General features: G+C 37.0%; 2 protein-coding genes across 4 annotated transcripts in view; one reads left to right on the top strand and one right to left on the bottom strand.

The window, feature by feature from the left end:
• Positions 1-8,077, bottom strand: part of LOC124076354 (large ribosomal subunit protein eL39-like) — a 33,480-nt gene extending 25,403 nt beyond the window's left edge. Inside the window, exon 1 of the mRNA XM_046420234.1 lies at positions 7,971-8,077. Within this exon, the coding sequence (XP_046276190.1) occupies positions 7,971-8,077 (107 nt within the window). The remainder of the gene's footprint in view (positions 1-7,970) is intronic.
• The window catches only part of Hdac8 (histone deacetylase 8), a 234,164-nt gene that overhangs the window by 54,307 nt on the left and 161,149 nt on the right, over positions 1-18,708 (top strand). The window lies entirely within an intron of this gene.

Below are 18,708 nucleotides of genomic sequence, written 5' to 3'. Positions count from 1 at the left end.
GAAACGTATGTGTACTATTCCTTCAACTTTTCTATAGACGTGAAAGTTTCAAAATAAAGTTGGAAAAACTAGTTCCTCTTAAAGCCTATGAAAACAAATGGTAAGATTTAAGAGTCATGCTAAGACAATTGATATCTAAGTACCAAAGATGAAATTAGGCCTATACCTAATACCATAACAACAACAACAACAAAAATAGCTCAAAATGGAGTAGACCTAATGTAAGAGCTAAAACTATAAAACTTTTAGAAGAAAACAGGAAAAAAATCCTTGAGACTTTGGTTGGTCAAAGATTTTTAGATATAACATCAAAAGTATGATCTATAAACAAAATTTTAATAAATTGGTATTCACTGAAATTAAAAACTTGCATTTTAAATGATATCATTATAAAAATGAAAAGACAAGCCACAGACTATGAGAAAATATTTGTAAATTACTTACCTGATTAAGGTCTTATGTCTAGAACATACAAAAACTATTACAACTCAGTTATAAGAAAACTGACAACCCAATTTAAAAATGGGCAAAACATTCAAATTGATATTTCTTCAAAGAAAATATATGAATCATTAATAAACACATAAGAAAATGCTCATTATAATTAATCTTAGGAAAATGAGAATTAAAACCACCATTTGGGGCTGGGGCTATGGCTCAGTGGTAGCACACTCGTCTGGCATGTGTGAGGCACTGGGTTCGATTCTCAGCACCACATATAAATAAATTAAAAAAAAATAAAGATCTATCAACAATTAAAAAAAAATTTAAAAACCACCATGAGATACCACTACATCCCCTGGAATGGCCATAATAAAAATACAGATAATAAATGTGAGCAAGTGTGTTGAGAAACAAGAACTCTTAAACATTGCTGATGGGAATATAGAATGGTAGAGCTACTTTGGAAAACAATTTGACAGTTTCTTAAAAGTTAAGCATAAATTTATCATATCCCAACGATTCCACTCCTAGGTATCTACCCAATAGAAACAAAAACATACTTCACAAAGACTTGCAAATAAGTGTTCATAGCAGCTCTATTCATTATAGCCAAAAAGTAGAATAAGATGAATATCTACCGACTAGTACATGGATGAACAAGATGTGGAATATCCATACAGCCGAATACTGTTCAGGCATAAAAAAGGAATGAAATGCTGTTACAGACTATCAAAAACTTTACACTCAACAAATGTGCTCCTAAGTATTTGTCCAATTGAGTTAAAAATGTATGCCCAAACGAAAACCTACACACAAATATTTATAGCAAGTTTAATCACAATCACCAAAATCTGGCAGCAACCAAAATGTCCATGAATAGATGAATAGATAAACAAACTGCCCTAAATCCCCACAATGGAATAACAGAATATTATTCAATAATTTAAAATGAGCTTATTGAGCCATGAAAAGACATGAAGAAAACTTAAATAAATAAATACTGCTATGTGAAAGAAGCCAATCTGAAAAGTCCAAATACTATATGAAGCTAACTAATTGATATTCTAAAAAAGGCAAAAAAAAAAAAAAAAACCCACAAAAACTTAAGAGATTAGTGGCTCAATTAACAATAGCCAAACTATGGAACCAGCCTGGGTGTCCATCAATGGATGAATGGATAAAGAAAATGTGGTGTATATACAAAATGGAGTTTTATGTAGCCATAAAGAAAATTGAAATTATGTCATTTGCAAGAGAATGGATGGAACTTGAGAACATTATGTTCAATGAAATAAGCCAAATTCAAAATGTCAAGGGTCGTATGTTTTCTCTCATATGTGGAAGGTAGAGAGGGAAAAAGGAACAGACAGGTGGGGGCTATCTCATGAAAATCAAAAGGAGATCAGTAGGGTACAGGAAAGGGACCAGTGAGAAGGAGCTGGGGAGGGAAAGGGGAAATACTAGGGAATGATATTTACCAAATTATATTCTTATATTGTGTATATGTACAAATATGTAACAACAAACCATTATGTACAACTATAATGCACCAATAAAAATGTGGGAAATTTTTTTAAAATATTAAATGTTGCCAGGAACTTGGCAGGGAGGAAAAGGGAAGGAGGACAAATAGGTGAAGCACAGGAGATTTATAGGGCAGTAAAACTATTCTATATAATTCGTAATGGTAAATATATGGCATCATATATTTATCAAAAAATTGAAGAACTATATAATACTTTAGCCAGGTGCGGTGGCACATGTCTACAATCCCAGAGGCTTGGGAGGCTGAGGCAGGAGGATAGTAAGTTTAAAGCCAGCCTCAACAATAGCGAGATGCTAAGCAACTCAGTGAGACCCTGTCTCTACATAAAATACAAAATAGGGCTTGGGATGTGGCTCAGTGGTGGAGTAACCCTGAGTTCAATTCCTGCCTCCTCTCCCAAAAAAAGAACCCTAATGTAACCCATAAATTTTAACTAGAAATAATGCATCAAAATTGTAACAAACGTACTACTTTGGTGCAAAGTATTAATAATAGAGAAATTGTGAGGTGGGGAGATGGTATATGGAAATTCTGTTCTATCTGCTTATTTTTCTGTAAATCTAAAACTGTTCTAAAAAAAAAAAACATGCTAAGTGAAAGAAGCCAGATAGAAAAGCCCACATTATATAATTCCATTGAAATGAAATGTTCAGAAAGACAAATCAATAAAGACAGAGAATATATTGGTGATTGACTTGGTCTGGGGATAAGAACTGGGTTTAATTTTAAACAGGCATGAGGGATCTTATTGGAGAGTGAAACCGTTCTAAAATTAGATTATCATGATGATTTTACAACTCTGTAAATTTATTAAAATCATTAATTGTACACTTACTATGAGTGAATTTTATGGTAAAGCTTTTAAAAATGTATTTGAGCTGGGTGTGGTGGCACATACCTGTAATCCCAGTGACTCAGGAGGCTGAGGCAGGAGAATGGCAAATTTAAAGCCAGCCTTGGCAATTTAGGAAGGTCTGAAACAACTCAGTGAGACCATGTCTCAAAATTTTAAAAAATTATAAAAGGTCTGGGATAAAGAAGATGAAATTAAACCATTTGTCATTAAATGGACAATCCCAGAAAATCAAAGGCCGAATGGGGGCAGGGATAGAAGTTCATTGGATTAGATAAAGGGGAAATGAAGGGAAGGGAGGAGGGATGGGAATGGGAAAGACAGTAGAATGAATCAGACATAACTTAGTCCTGTGTTCTTATATAAATACACCACCAGTATAACTCCACATCATGTACAACCACAAAAATGGGAAGTTATATTCCATGTATGTATGATTTGTCAAAATGCATTGTAGTGTCATGTATAACTAAAAAGCGCAAATAAATTTTTTTTTTTTAAATAAGGGCTGGGAATGTGGCTCAGTGGCTAAGCACCCCTGGGTTCAATCTACAGTACCATAAATAAATAAATATTTTTTAAAAAATAAATAAAAATTCATTTGATCTCACATTTTAAAATTGTCACTTATACAGTTATACAGTTCTTTACAACTGCGAATCATATAAACAATATATGTGAAATCTAATGTTCATGTATCAAAAAAGAACACTGGTAAACTAGTAATATTCCCAGATTTGATCTACACATTTAATACAATCCCTATCAAAATTCCAGTTGGCTTGTTGTACGAATTGAAAGGCTGAAGCTGAAATTTATTTGGAAATGCAGGAGACCCATAACAACCAAAAAAATCTTTTAAAAGAACAAATTTGAAATACTCAGAAATGGTGTGGTACTAGCATGAAGCTAGACATACAGTCCATGTAACAGAATTAAGAGTCCATAAATAAACCCTCACAATTATGGTCAATTGATTTTTAACAAAAGTACTAAGACAATTCAACAGGGGAAGAATATTCTTTTCAACAAATAGTGCTAGGCCAACTGGATCTACACACAAAAGAATAAAGTTAAACCCCTGTCTCATACCATTCATAATAATGAACTACAAATGGGTCATAGACCTAAATAGAAGAACTAAAACTTTTATACTCTTAGAAGAAAACATACCTTGGATTAGGCAAAGCTTTCTGAGATCCATCACCAAAAGCACAAAAGAAAAAAAAATTAGATTTCATCAAAATTAAATGTTTTTGAACTTCAAAGAATACCACCAAGAAAGTAAAAGGCTGGGGGTATAGCTCAGAGGTAGACCACTTGCCTAACATGTCCAAAGCATTGGATTCAATCCCCAGAACCATAAAAAATGAAAGTGAAGTGACAACCAATAAAATGAGAGAAAACATGTGCAAATCCTATATATGATAAGGCACATATGTCCAGGGTATGTAAAGAGTTCTTAAAACTCAATGATAAAAAGACAAAAAAAAAAAAAAACTCAATTAAAATATGGGCAAAGGTTTGAATAGAAGTTTATCCCAAGAAAATGCATAAATGCCAGTAAGTACTTGAAAAGATTCTCAACATCATTAGTCATTACAGAAATACAAATTAAAACCACAGTGAGAGCCCACTTCACATCCACTAGGATGGCTAGATTCAAAAAGACAGGCAATAACAAATGTAGGTGAGAACATGGAGAAATTGGAACCTTCATGCATTGCTGGTGGGACTCTAAAATGGTGCAGCCACTTTGGAAAACAGTTTGACAGTTCTTCAAAAGCCATCATACAACTGCAGATGCATGTCATTATTCATTTGAACATTTCTGTGGAACAACAAAAAGGCCACTGCAACTGTATCAGAGTGAGTAATGTGGACAGTGGTACAAGAGGATGGAGAAGTTGCTGGGGGGCCAGGCTGGTGGCATAAACCTGGAATCCCAGTGACTCAGGAAGCTGAGGCAGGAGAATCACAATTTGAGGCCAGCTCAGCAATTTTTTTAAGAGAGAGAGAGAGAGAGAGAGAGAGAGAGAGAGAGAATTTTTAATATTTCTTTTAGTTTTCGGCAGACACAACATCTTTCTTTGTATGTGGTGCTGAGGATCGAACCCGGGCTGCACGCATGCCAGGCGAGCGCGCTACCGCTTGAGCCACATCCCCAGCCCCAGCTCAGCAATTTAGTGAGACCCTGCCTCAAAATAAAAAATACAAAGACTGGGGATTTAGCTCTTTGGTGAAGCACCTCAGAATTCAATGCCCAGAACTGGGGGGTGGGTGCCTGGGAACACATAATGCAAGGCCTTGTAGACCATGGTCAGACTTTGGGTTTTATTCTAAATGTGAGAGCTTTTGATGAGGGGGTTTGGGGTCTTAGTAAGTTTGTGATATCCAGTGTAAGAAATAAGAAAGGGACAATTAGAAGTCAAGGAATTCCTGAGTATCCTTGAAGGCCCACCTGTGAAGGGAACCATAAATAGTTGATAGTATAGGTCCATAGTTGTATTTTTTCCAGTGGCCCTTGTCCATCCTAACTCTGGACGCAGAGAAAATGTATGGTCAGACTTTAAGGTTGGAATATGAAGTTTGGTTAGCAAAAGGAAATTGGTTAAAGTAGCTTACCATAGTAAACGAACTCATAAGTACTCTGCTAGAGTCTTACAGAGAAAAATTGAATTTTGAAGAGCTCTTAAGAAAAGACATGATCTTTTTTTGCTTTTTGCCATTTTTTTCCTGCTTTTCTGTGAGCAATTAGAAGCAATTAATTCAGTGAAAAGAACATTGAGAGTCAGGAGACTTAAATATGAGCTTTAGCTTTCACAGTGACTGTGACACCAAGGGTAAATTGTCAAAGCTGACAGCTTCCAGAGAGCTAAAGAATCCTCTTTCTGGCTACTTATTTAGCTTTATATTATTCAATAAAACTTTTCAACCTTTCTTGTTACAATTCTTCTGTCTCCCAAATCCCCTCTATCTTACCAAATTCCTCCTGATATCCTTAAGCCCATTCTGCCTTGTGCTAATGATCACTTATATGGTATCCCTTTGTACAATAAAAGGTAGTTTACCTCAAACCCTATCCCTCCTCTGATCAAAACTCTCCAGTGGCTTCCTATCTCACTAACATCCAAACTCCTTGTGATGGTCTCCAAGCTCTGGTAATTTGGCCCATGAGACTTCTTGTAACATACTACTTGCCTTCATTTCCAGTGTTCTGTCCTCACTAGCTTTCTTTTAGCTTCTCAAACTAGGAAAGTTCTTTCCTAACTCAGAGCCTTTGCAGTGCTAGTCCCTTTAACTGGGAGACTTCTTCATCTCAGCAGAGGATTTTTCTCACTTTATAGGTCTCTTTTTGAACACCAGCTCCTGGTAGCTTTCCCTGGCCAACATATCTAAGCCCCTGCATACGCCCATTACTCTGCATCACATTACTATATGTTATTTTTGTAATACTGCTTGTCACAATATGCTGTTTTCTTGTTTAAACAAACAAAAACCTATGTATTGTTTAAACTTATATATCATCTGCCCCACATTTCCCCTTTACATCATGAGATTTCTTCTTTTTTCTTTCTTTTTTAAAGACACAGATTTATTTAGGAAAGCAGACACACATTCAAGGGAGATATAGGCTATCTCAGGGAAGAGACATTTTGGGGGGATAAAGTAAGAAATATACATTCAGGGGAGAATGAGGGCCATCTTAAGATTGCAAAGGAAAAAGCTGGTCATCTTGAAAGTGAGAGCTTCTGGGACAAAGCAAGGACTGCATATTCAAGGGAGAATGTGCACCATCTCCAGAGGGAAAGACCGCCATTCTGTGAGATCCTTTAGAAGAAGATGTTATTGTCCTGTCTCATTCATTTTGGTTCCCAGAGTATAAAATAGAGTGAGTACTCAATACAAATTTGCATGTTAAGCTAGGAAGGAAGGAAAGGGCCTCTTTTGGCACCTGGACTCTGCTCTTAAGTAAATCCAATTGCCCTCATGATTATTTCTCAAATGTAAGATTGAGATGTGTGTGTGTGTGTGTGTGTGTGTGTGTGTATGTATACACTTGAATACTATTGGACCTTTAAAAAGAAGAAAATCCTGCCATTTGCAACATCACATATGAACCAAGAGGACATTATACTGAGTGAAATAAGGCAGGCACAGAAAGACAAATTCCACTTGGTCTCACTTATATGTGGCATCACAAAAACAAGTAGAGAGGTGGTTACCAGGGCTTAAGGACAGGAGAAATGTGGAGATGCTGGTCAAGAAACACAAAGTTTCAGTTTATGCAAGATGAATGAGTTCTGAGTAATTGCATAACACTGTGACTATAATTAACAATACTTTCTTGTATAGTTGAAATTTACTGTGAGTAAATCCTAGGTGGTATCATCCCACAAAAAAGTGGCAACTGCCTGAGGCAATGGGTATGTTACTTAACTTAATTGTGGTGATTATGTCACAATGTGTATGCATTTCAAATAACAAATTGCCAACCTTAAATGTATATACATTTTAATTGCCAAATATGCCTTAATAAAAAAGAGATTATTACTTGAGCCCTCAAGTTATTCGGGTTCTCCAGAGCTCTTCTATGTGTGGAATATAATTCTGATTTTTGGATTGGTCCGAAGAGAGAGAGGATTATGATATTATAGACCTCAGAGTCAAAAATAACTCAAATATTTTTTTTTGAGAGAGAGAGAAATTTTTTAATATTTTTTTTTTAGTTCTCGGCAGACACAACATCTTTGTATGTGGTGCTGAGGATCGAACCCAGGCCGCCCGCATGCCAGGCAAGCACGCTACTGCTTGAGCCACATCCCCAGCCCCTCAAAAAGAACTCCAAGTCACTGATTGTAACTTGTCCCCCATACAGAAACCATTCCCATAACACCTATCTCAAGAGTTCCTTGAAATTGCCTCACAAATACAGGATTAAAGGGGTGGCTAACTACATTAGGTTTATGGACCCCCAAATGTCCACTTTCTACTCACTTTTCCCCCTTACATTAACCAGAGCAGAGCTGATTTTGCTTGTTTCATGTATTGGGATTCGACATAAAATTTCATTTGAAAAAATATTTTGCTGCTGAAGAAACATAGTTTGTAAACTACTGCTCTCACCTGTGCCTGAACATGCTCACTGAACAGGCATTTGCTCTCTTAATCTTGCTGTTTTTGTATCTCCGTCTTTGACATATAAAGATGACACTACTGACAGCAATCACCATTTACGCCTGTGCCTGTCACTACAAAGACAAATGTACCACCAAACAGTTCTTTCTGCATTTAATGCCTGCCCATCAGCTGTACGCAAGTAGCCATAAGTTGAAGAAGTTGTTTATTTCATATATATATCTCGATGCTCCACATCAAGTCAGTCTGTGCAGAGTCCATCGGTCTGTTTCTATGCTATGGTACTCATAACCCCTTTAACTATGGCCTTACATTATATTGTCCACCTTCCTGAGTTGTTTCACATCAATGAATTATCTTCTGTGTTTCAATACTAAATTTCACCAGAGTAATAGCCACCCACTCTGCCAGTTGTTTCAAGTCATTTCAATTTTCAGTGTGTCTAACCAAACAGCACTGCAACGTCTAACTTCATTTTTGATGTATTTAATGGAAAGCTTCCTATTTTGTTACATTTTTTTAAAGAGTCATGGCACAGCTCTGGATCCAGGACTAGCTTCTGTATAAATCCATGCTATGTTTTTCTATTTGTGCAGGACAGTTGGGCAATGGGCCAGGGCCCCTTAAATTTTTCTGATTTTGGATATTGACCTGTCCATTTCTAATAATCTGTTCCAGTGTTTTTCTAGTTTATCAAGTTTGACTTTGTTAGTGGATAACTGAAAGCTATTTTTCTCTTTTATTTAAGGAAAGTAATATAATCCTTTTTTTCTTGAGACATTTCATCATTCCTGTGTTTTTTTAAATTAATTTTTTTTTCAGAGCACAGTGCCCAAACACTGTACTAGATCCTGTAGGTATAAAGATGAATAAGATACGGTCCTTGTTCTCAAACAGCTTAGACTTCAGTGAAAAAGACAGGTACATGAAGTAATCCCTGCAAGTCAATTTGAGGAACGCTATGGCGGAGGTTTGAATAAACTGCTAGGACACACACAAGGGGAGAGATCAATTTTCTGTGCCTGGGAAAGGAATGTGGAACTTCAGGGATGTCTTCATAGCTGAGTCTTAAAGGATGAGTAGGAGATAGTGAGGAGGGATGGAACTCATCTTGTAGATAGATCCAAGACTATGTATGTACAAAGGTCCAGAGGCATCCTATAATATTTAGGATTCAGAGAAAAGTATGGTACAGTTAAGATTTGGGTATTTGCAAGGAATACTGAAAGAAGTAGGCAGAGGCAAAATTTTGAAGGGTCTTGTATATTGTGCTAAAGGACCCACTGGTTTGAGGGCGCTTTTAAGCAGGGCAGTAATATTGTCAGAATCATACTTTAGGAAGTTCTAATAAACAGTGTAAAATGTGTGCGTGAGGAAGGATAGTGGGATGTGTATAGGGCTGCTGGAGGCTCTGCAGCATTCAACCAATCCCTTAAGAACCCTCGGGTATAAATCATTTTTGTTTTTCAATTGTGAAAGTGGGATAGCCTTTCTCCCACTCCTTTTCATGGAGTTAATAAAAATACATGAGATTACAAGTTCTCTGAGACTCTGAGAAGAGCGTTTCCAAGTTAGCACTAGTTGGTAAAAGGCTGAGAGAAGTATAATCTATACCATATAATTGAACACTTAACTCATGTGCATCTTATCATCTGAAAAAAATGTATATTGGTCTTATCTTTCAGCTGAATTCATCTGAATTGTAAATGCCTCAAGGGCAGAATCCTGGATGTACTGTGTCATACATAGCTCCCAGCACAAAAGCAGAGCATGGAATGAGTCCTGAATACCTACCTGCAGGCTGATTGCATAGTGCCCCCTCATAAGCATCATGAGAAGGCCACAGTACTGTTGGGGGGCTAGTGGCAGCATATTTCAGGGCTCATTCTCTAGTAGTGGCCAAGAAGGCTTTAAGCCTTTTTCACCCAGGCCTCAGTACCAGGCAAAGCCCCTTGATTTTCTACCTTTGGTATGACAGAGGTAACTCTTGAAATTTCCTTTTCTATGAAGAGAAATGACCATTTTGCTATAGGTGAAAAATATTGAATAGAATATGTGCCTAGCATTATTATAACTAATCTTTCAGAATTTAGCTAGTTGGTTGCAGAAAAAAATTCTCCAAAGACATGTTCAAAAAGTTTCAAACGTGAGACCATTTTTGATTTTCACATTAGGAATGTTCAACTGTAAAATCTATACAGATATTTCCAATCTGAAAACTCTGAAATCTGAAGCCATTCTGGTTCTAAGCATTTTGAATAAGTCTATTCTCTACCTAGTATTATAATTAATATACATAAAACATAATGGTATTCTAGATGAATGTGTGTATGCACACATGGTACTGGGGATTGAACACAGGGGCACTCTACCATTGAGCTACATCCCCAGTTCATGTTTTTATTTTGAGTCAGGGTCTTGCTAACTTGCCAAGGCTGGTCTCAAATTTTGATCCTCCTGCATCAGCCACCAGAGTAGCTGGGATTACAGGCATGTGCCATGGTGTCTAGCACCCTTGATGCTTTTAATCCAAGTTTTGAACACATTCAGTAATATGTGGTCAAACTGGAGAAGCACATAATCCTATGGCCAAAGGGATATTTGAGAAGCCTCCATGTGTTGTTCTTATATGTCAAAAATTACCTTAAATTTGCATTAACTAAAGCCAGAAAGTCTGAAAACATTCCCTGCATTTTTAAAGCTAGCCGCCCCTCCACCTCTCTCTCTCTCTCTCTCTCTCTCTCTCTCTCTCTCTCTCTCCTCTGACTCAGCAGAGGTTATGATCAGTTAACTGAACACAATGGCATTTCCTCCTATCCACACCTAATATAAACTCTAGCCAATTTACTGGGGTCTCTTACGTAGGTTGAGGATGGAAGCACATAAAGTCTTTGGCTCTTGAGACGCTCGTCCTGTGTGCCAGGACCAGGTGCAGAAATACAAATACATATGTATTAAGCCGAGGACAGCTGCTTTGCCAGAGATTTTGTGTTTTCTCTAACTAGAAAGGTCGAGCAGGCACAATTTCCATCAATGATACCTAAAATGTTATTTTTCTTGTGGAGTAAGAGAGTACATTTAATTCCTCTACCTAGTATTGATGTCTAAACCATTGAGGTTTTTGAGTTGCATAAATGGGAGTTTAAAATAAAAAGTGGTATTTCAATTAACCAGAATGCCCAGGGAATGGGGTGTTCTGGTTAATTGCATTTCCTGGCTTAGTGAACAGTTGAACTAGTCAGACTTTTGTTTGTTTGATTGGTTGGTTGGTTAGTTTTGAAAGTTTTCATGCTGTTGTTTCTGATTTGTTGTTTTGTATTGTTTTATCCATGTTCTCTGACCTTTAAAAAAAAAAAAAAACGCACCTAGGGGCTGGGGCTGGGGCTCAGTGGCAGAGCACTTGCCTGGCATATGTGAGGAACCGAGTTCGATCCTCAGCACTGCATATAAATAAATAAAAATAAAGGTACATCAACAACTAAAAAGAAAAAAAAAACACAACTATGCATTTCTGCCTTAGTAAGCAGTAGACAGGACCTGATTGTATCTTGCTGCTCTCACTGAGAGTTACCCAATTCTGCTCCCTAGATTTGCTGGATAAGATCATTGGAGGTAGATGATATTGACAAAAATCTGGACTGCCCTGGGAAACTGCTTTTGGAAACCTGTTGGGTTTCTTCTTATTTTGCTCCTTTTACTAAAAGCAGAGTACATGAAAAAAAATCACTAGCCAAGTAAAGACTTTGATTTGCTAACCTACATTTTACAGAATAAAAACATTTTGGAGCAGGAAAATTCTATCTATGTCATCCGAGAAAAATGTGCAAAAGAAGCGTAGAGCCAAAAAAAATGAGACCTTGCACGTCCAAAGGAAACAACCAGTGAATTTAGTTCATCATGACCTGTCTACTCATTTCATTCCCTCACTGAATTAACCTTACAGCAATTTTCAGGGACCCTTTCACCGCTTTGACTCTTCTGCAGTACAAATGTTAAATTCTGCTTATGAACTGTCTAAGATTCTTGGTGGTAAATAGAACTGTTTACACTTTTTCTATCCATTTACATTGGATGGTATAATTATCCAAAGGGAAATATGGCCCCATTCTAAAAAGGGCCTTCTGGCACTTCTCACCATAATGGATTCAGAGTCAGTTTTCTTGATTCATTTTCACGCAAATATTACCTTGTTTCTACTCTCCCAAACCTTCATTTGTCTTCAGTAGTGACTGCTTATCATGCCAAATGGTGTAGAAAGGGTGAGAATTGCAGAGAATTACGCTGCTGTCACATTTATTTTATTTCCTGGGTAACATTTTCGGCAGTTTTGTCACATAGTTAATGAATTTGTTTCTATTAACAAGTAGGGCCTTCTTGACCTAATCATTTTTCATACATACTCCTGTATAAATTCTAAAAAGATGCTAGGTCAGTAGACAAATTTGGTTTATAAAGAAAAGTACCACTGCAAAGTCAGCTTATGCAAATTTGGCCCTGGGTCATTTACTTGCCTTTGGGATGAATTTTTAAAACTCATTTATCTCAAATCCAAATAACCCCAAAGTTGAAATGATTACAATTAGGTGGGTTATTATAGGAGAAATCTGGAGATATAAAAGATACTACTAAAAGGCCTGTGGTTGGCCATTTTTGTAACCAGAAAGCTCTTAAATCCATCTATTTGGCCACTGGCAATGTGGACAGAGGCAAACAGAAACAGTAGTAAAGTGAAAAATGGGGAAAGGCAGGTGAAGCGATAAGGGAAAACCAAGAAAATAGACTAAATTCCTAATATTACAAAATTAAAATGGACGAAGTGGGATAGACATGAAGAAGTAGAAGAAATTAAAAAGAAGAGAAAAAATAGATGTAGATAGAGTGATACCAAAACTATTTAGCATGGTGATTAAACTTGTGGACTGAAGCATCAGACTGCTCAAATGCAAATGTCTCCCCATTCTTCTTCCCCCTAATTCCTGGCAACCATCATTCTACTCTGCTTCTAAGAGTTTGACCATTTTTCATTCCTCTTATCAGTGGTATCATGTAGTATGTGTTCTTCTGTGTCTGGCTTATTTCACTGAGTATAATGTCCTCCAGGATCATCCACGTTGTCATGAATAGCTGGATCTCCTTTTTGAAGCCTGAATAAAACTCTATTCTATCTTGTTGTGGGGGTACTGGGGATTAAACCCAGAAGGGCTTAACAACTGAGCCACATCCCCAGCTGGTTTTATATTTTATTTTGAGACAGGATCTTGCTAATTTGCTTAGGGCCTTGCTAACTTGCTAGGCTGGAATTGAATTTGGATCTTCCTGCCTCAGCCTCCCAAGTCTCTGAGACTACAGGCATGTGCCACCATGCCCAGTTTTCATTCTATTTTTATATCACATTTTCTTATCCATTTATCCATTGATGGACATTTAGAGATCTACTATACAACATATGCCTATAATTAACAAGACCATATTGTATGTTTAAAATTTTTTTGATAGGAGGGTAGACCTTATGTAAGTGTTCTTATCATTAATAATAAATTAATAAATAGGAGGACAGGAAGAAACTTTTGGAGGTGTCAGGTAGGTTTATGGCATAGATTGTAGTGATAATTTCACAGGTATACTTAGCTCAAAACTCGTCTAAGTTGTATACATGAAATATTATACAGTACAGCTTTTTGTATGCCAGTCAGACCTTAACAAGTGGCTTTTTAAAATTCAAAAGCTAGACACAGTGGAATGTCCCCATAATCCCAGCTACTCAGGAGGCCAGCCTGGACAACGTAGTGAGAGCCTATCTCAAAATAAAAAAAAAAAAAATTTTAAAAGGTTGAAGGTGTAGCTCAGTGGTAGAACATTGCCTATCATGTATAAGGCCTTAGGTTCAATCCCCAATACCACCACAAAAAAAATTCAAATTCTAGTTTAGTCACTTTCTAGCTGTGTGACCTTGGACAAGTTACTTAATTTCTCTGTGCTTCCATTTCCTCATTTGTAAAATGGAAGTAATAATAGTACTTATCTTCCAGGATTGTTGTGAAAATTGATTGAGTTAACAATATTGAAAGCACTTAAGTAGTTCTTGGCACAGGATAATCACTCAGTAAACATTGGCTATTATTTTTATTATATGCCAACAATAGAGGAAAGCCAAACTGTACTACCAGCTGGTTCCACAGTAGCTGTAATGAAAGTAAAGAATTATAAGAGTTATATTAATGCCTGATTAGCAAATAGATAACAGAACAAGTCATAGAAAGACCCAAATGGGAAAACATAGCTATAAATATATAATGTCAACTTTTTTCCATTTTACCATCATATTTGTTACAAATATGAAAGTTTGATAATACAGTGTGTACATTGTCATAGACCTCATGGAAGGCAATTTGGCAATTATATTTAAATTATAAATGAAATCCTTTGACCCAGGGATTGCACATCTACTAATACATCTTTCACATATATTTGTACACACTGAAAGGAAGTTATGTGCGATTATCCAGCACTGAATTGTAAAAGCAAAATATTGAGAATAACATAACTGTGCATCAGTAGAGACCAGGACTGAAAATTTAAAAGAAAATTGTTGCAAAGTCATTGCCGGTGATGATTAAGCTGTTGAACAGTGTGGGCACGTGGTCTGCCTGTGAGAGGTAGCCACCTGATGTTTCGCATATATGTCTTCATGTCACGACCCAAGAGTCCCTGACCTTTAATGGATATAAAAACAGCAAATGCACATGAGCAAGTGCAATTGGCTGAGCCCTGTGCTTTTTCTTCAAGATTGACTTTGTGATTCACAGCTCACCAGGGCATTTAAGAAGCTAGACATATCTGGTAAACAAACAAGCCAAAAAAGCAATTACCTGGACACAAAGCTGCATACTCATTCCCCAAAGTTTTCAGAAATAAGTTTGTTGAATTTGATCTTTCCCCTGAACACATTTGTGTTGATGATATGAAAGACAAGATGCACCAGACAATTAAGGGAATTATTTCATTCCACTATGGTAATAGAGAGAACATTCACTAATGAGGACCATCTCAAAGAAAAGTAATGGGCCTGGGTTGTTATAGAGGCAGGTAAATAGGGGAGCCATCTGTGAATCTTCTGAGTGTCATGAGAAGGAACAGACATGGGTTTTATCTTAGGATAAAATGCCAGGGTAGGATAGACTCTTGAGATTAACCATTTCCTAGAAAACAAAAGGTGGGAGGGATTTCTTAACCAACACTGCTTTCTAGGGTGCTCAGATCTCAGATAAACTTCAACATTGCCATTTCTCCCATTTGTTTAAAACAAATATCATAGCTAGGCATGGTGATGCACTCCTATAATCCCAGCAGCTCTGGAGGCTGAGGCAAGGGGATGATAAATTCAAAACCAGCCTAAGCAATGTAGTGAGGCCCTAAGCAATTTAGCAAGACCCTGTCTCTAAATAAAAAAATTTAAAAAGGACTGGGGATATGGCTCTGTGGTCAAGTGCCCCTGGGTTCAATCTCTGATACAAAAAAATATCATCCATTTCTGAGCAACTCAGTATACAGAAACCTCCTGAATAGGGCAAAGCAGGGGTGTAAGAAATAGTCTCTTGAGGACTCTTGGTGGTGCCATTACTATAAAACCAGTTCAGAGATGGTGACAAAGGTCAGTTGTTTTAGAGTCCTAAAGTTTGGGCATCTTAAAAAAAGAGATGACTAAAATGAACAAAAGAAATACTAATATAAAATGTTTGCTAGGGGAGTGGGAATGTGGCTCATTGGTAAAGGGCTTGCCTGGCATGTATGAGGCCTTGCCCTGGGTTCAAATCCCCCAGCACCAAAAAAAAATGTTAGCTGGGCAATATGGTGCCCACCTGTAATCTCAGCTACTCTGGAGGCTGAGGCAGACAGACCACAAGTTTGAGGCCGACCTCAGCAACTTAGCAAGACCTCCTCTCAAAATAAAAAAATAAAAAGGCTGGGGATGAAGCTCAGTGACAGAGTGCCCTTTGGTTGAATCCCCAATACTATTTTAATTAATTAATCAATTAAAGGTTATATTATAGTAAAGAGCCAAGCTGAGAATTGAACCTTGAAAGTTATCAGTCCAATGGAGTCTAAGACATGAGTGGAAAAACTTCTTAACATTTCATAACACCCCTCATGGAGGTAGGATTTGGGTGCTCTAGGCCATGTTGTTTTGCCCCTAGTTTTGGTTACTTTTCAAACAAGATCATGCGTGCATGACCTGAGCATTTCTTTGTATTTCCATAGTGGTCTAGGCAGCAGCTAGGTCAGGGAGCATTCCAGTCATGTGTGGCCTGTTGCAGCACTGTGTTTATCTAGGTTTACATCAAATTGTTAGGCTTAAGCTCTCAGGGCTGCCTAAGATCCTGGAGAAGAGGGCAAGGTGCATGATAGGGATTTAGGCAGTTAGGTTTTAGTTTTCCATGACGTCAAGTCAACTGGGAGAATAAAAATAGGAAATGTTTGTTTGAAGGATATTATTAGCTAGATATTGAAGAAAGCTGGAAGAATTAAAATTTTGGTAAGGAGTGATAACTTGGGCAAGATAATAGGATTGAGTTTGATTTACAAGTAGGTATCAAAACTGGTCTTTCCACAGAAGGGAAGAAAGTCAGTTATATTTCTTACAGACAAGTTGAAATTTGAATACCCATCAGTAACCTGTGATTTATAAAGAGGTACAAAATAACTCAAAGACAGTGAACAGTGGTCGACTCTGATAACCTGGAATGCTGTGCTATATACAAGACAGTGTATTTGGTTGAAACACAAAATTTCTGTCTACAGTCACCCTCATTTGACCAAAGAGAATCTCAAAGAAAGATTGTTCTTTTTTTTCCATGCTAGGAATGGAACTCAGGGTCTTGCCCATGCTAGGCAAGCCATCTACCACTGGGCTACACCCCCAGTCCAGAATGATTATTCTTTTTAATTGGTTCTTTCTAGTTATACATGACAGTAGAATCCATTTTGACATAATTATACAAGCATGGAATATAATTTGCTCAAAATTCAGTTCCCCATACCTCTTTTCCCCTCCTCTCCCCCTAAATCCTGCTCCCTTCCTTCTACTCTACTGATCCTTCTGCCCTTTACCCATGATTTTTAAATTAATTTCTTGTGAAAATACATGATGGTGAGATTCACTGTGGTAAGGAAAAACAGAAAGCTTATTTTTTAAAATATATTTTTGAGTTGTAGGTGAATATGATACCTTTATTTTATTTGTATGTGATGCTGAGGATCAAACCCAGTGCCTCACGAGTGGCAGGCGAGTGCTCTACTATTAAACCACAGCCCTAGCTCAGAAAGCTTATTCTTGAACTCAAAATAAGGCTTGTCTTACAAACAATAAAATAAAAAGTAATAAATTTGAGTTCATCAAAATTAAAAATTTTTTAGTATCAAAGAGCGTTATCAAAAACCTGAAAAGACAATCAACAAAATGAGAAAATAGTTGCAAATTATATGTCTGATAAGGATCTGGTATCCAGAATATATAAAGAACTCATAGTACTCAACAGTAAAAACACAAATGGCCCAAGTTAAAAAAAATGAACAAAAAAAAATACAAATGGTCAATAAGCACATGAAATAATGCTGCCCTTTTTTTTGGTACTAGTGATTGAACCCACAGGTACTCAACCACTGAACTACATCCCCAACTCTTTTAATTTTTTATTCTGGGACAGAGTCTCACTAAGTTGCTGAGGCTGGCTTTGAACTCGTGATCCTCCTGCCTCAGCTTCCTGAGCCCCTGGGATTACAGGCATGCATCACCATGCCCAGATGAAATAATGCTTGATTGACGTCATTAGTCATCAGAGAAATACAAATCAAAACCACAGTGAGATACCACTTCATACATACTTGAATGACTAGAATTTAACAATTACCACTTCCAAAGAGGAAGGAGAAACCCTGGAAAATAACAAGTATTGCTGAAGACGTGGACAAATTGGGACCTATGTATGTTGCTGTAGGGAATGTGAAATGGTGAAATTGCTGTGAAAAACAGTTTGGTCATTCCTCAAAAGTTAAACATAAAAAACGTTAAACATAGAATTACCATATGACCTAGCAGTTCCACTCCTAAGTATACATACCCAAAAGAATTATATACAGGTGCTCAAACAAGTATGTGTTCACCAACGTTCAGAGCAGCACTGTTCACAATAGACAGAAGGTAAAAACAACACAGATACTATTGAAATGGGAAATGTGTGTATGCGTACATATTGAAAGTGGAATATTATTCAGCTGCAAAAGGGAATGGATTCCTGGCACATGTTACAACATAGATGAATCTCAAAAAGAAGTGCAAGAAACCAAACACAAAAGTTCACATTGATTTAATTTATATGAAATATTCAAAATAGTTAAACCCATAGAGACAAAAATGCAGATTTGTGGTTGGTAAGGTCTGGGGGAAGGGAGGGATTGGGAGTGACTATTTAATGAGCACAGGGTTTTCTCTTGAGGTGACAAGGTTCAGGTAAAGGTAGCACAGTATTGTGAAAGAAGCAAATGCCACTGAATTGTATGCTTTAAGATATTTAATTTTATACTGCATGAATTTTACCTCAATAGAGAATAGTATAAAATAAAAATCAAAACCTATTAAGGCTAATAAAGCAAGCTAAGAAGATTTTACTGACAGTCTATAAATTTGGAGAATTGCTCTTTTCTGGACATCCCCCAAATAACCTAAGGT

The sequence above is a fragment of the Marmota monax genome, unplaced genomic scaffold (assembly GCF_021218885.2).
Source record: "Marmota monax isolate L192 unplaced genomic scaffold, Marmota_monax_Labrador192_F-V1.1 WCK01_AAM20220418_F8-fsc00364, whole genome shotgun sequence".
NCBI lineage: Eukaryota > Metazoa > Chordata > Mammalia > Rodentia > Sciuridae > Marmota > Marmota monax.
The sequence above is the reverse complement of the archived record's forward strand: the minus strand, read 5'-3'. Positions and strand labels throughout refer to the sequence as shown.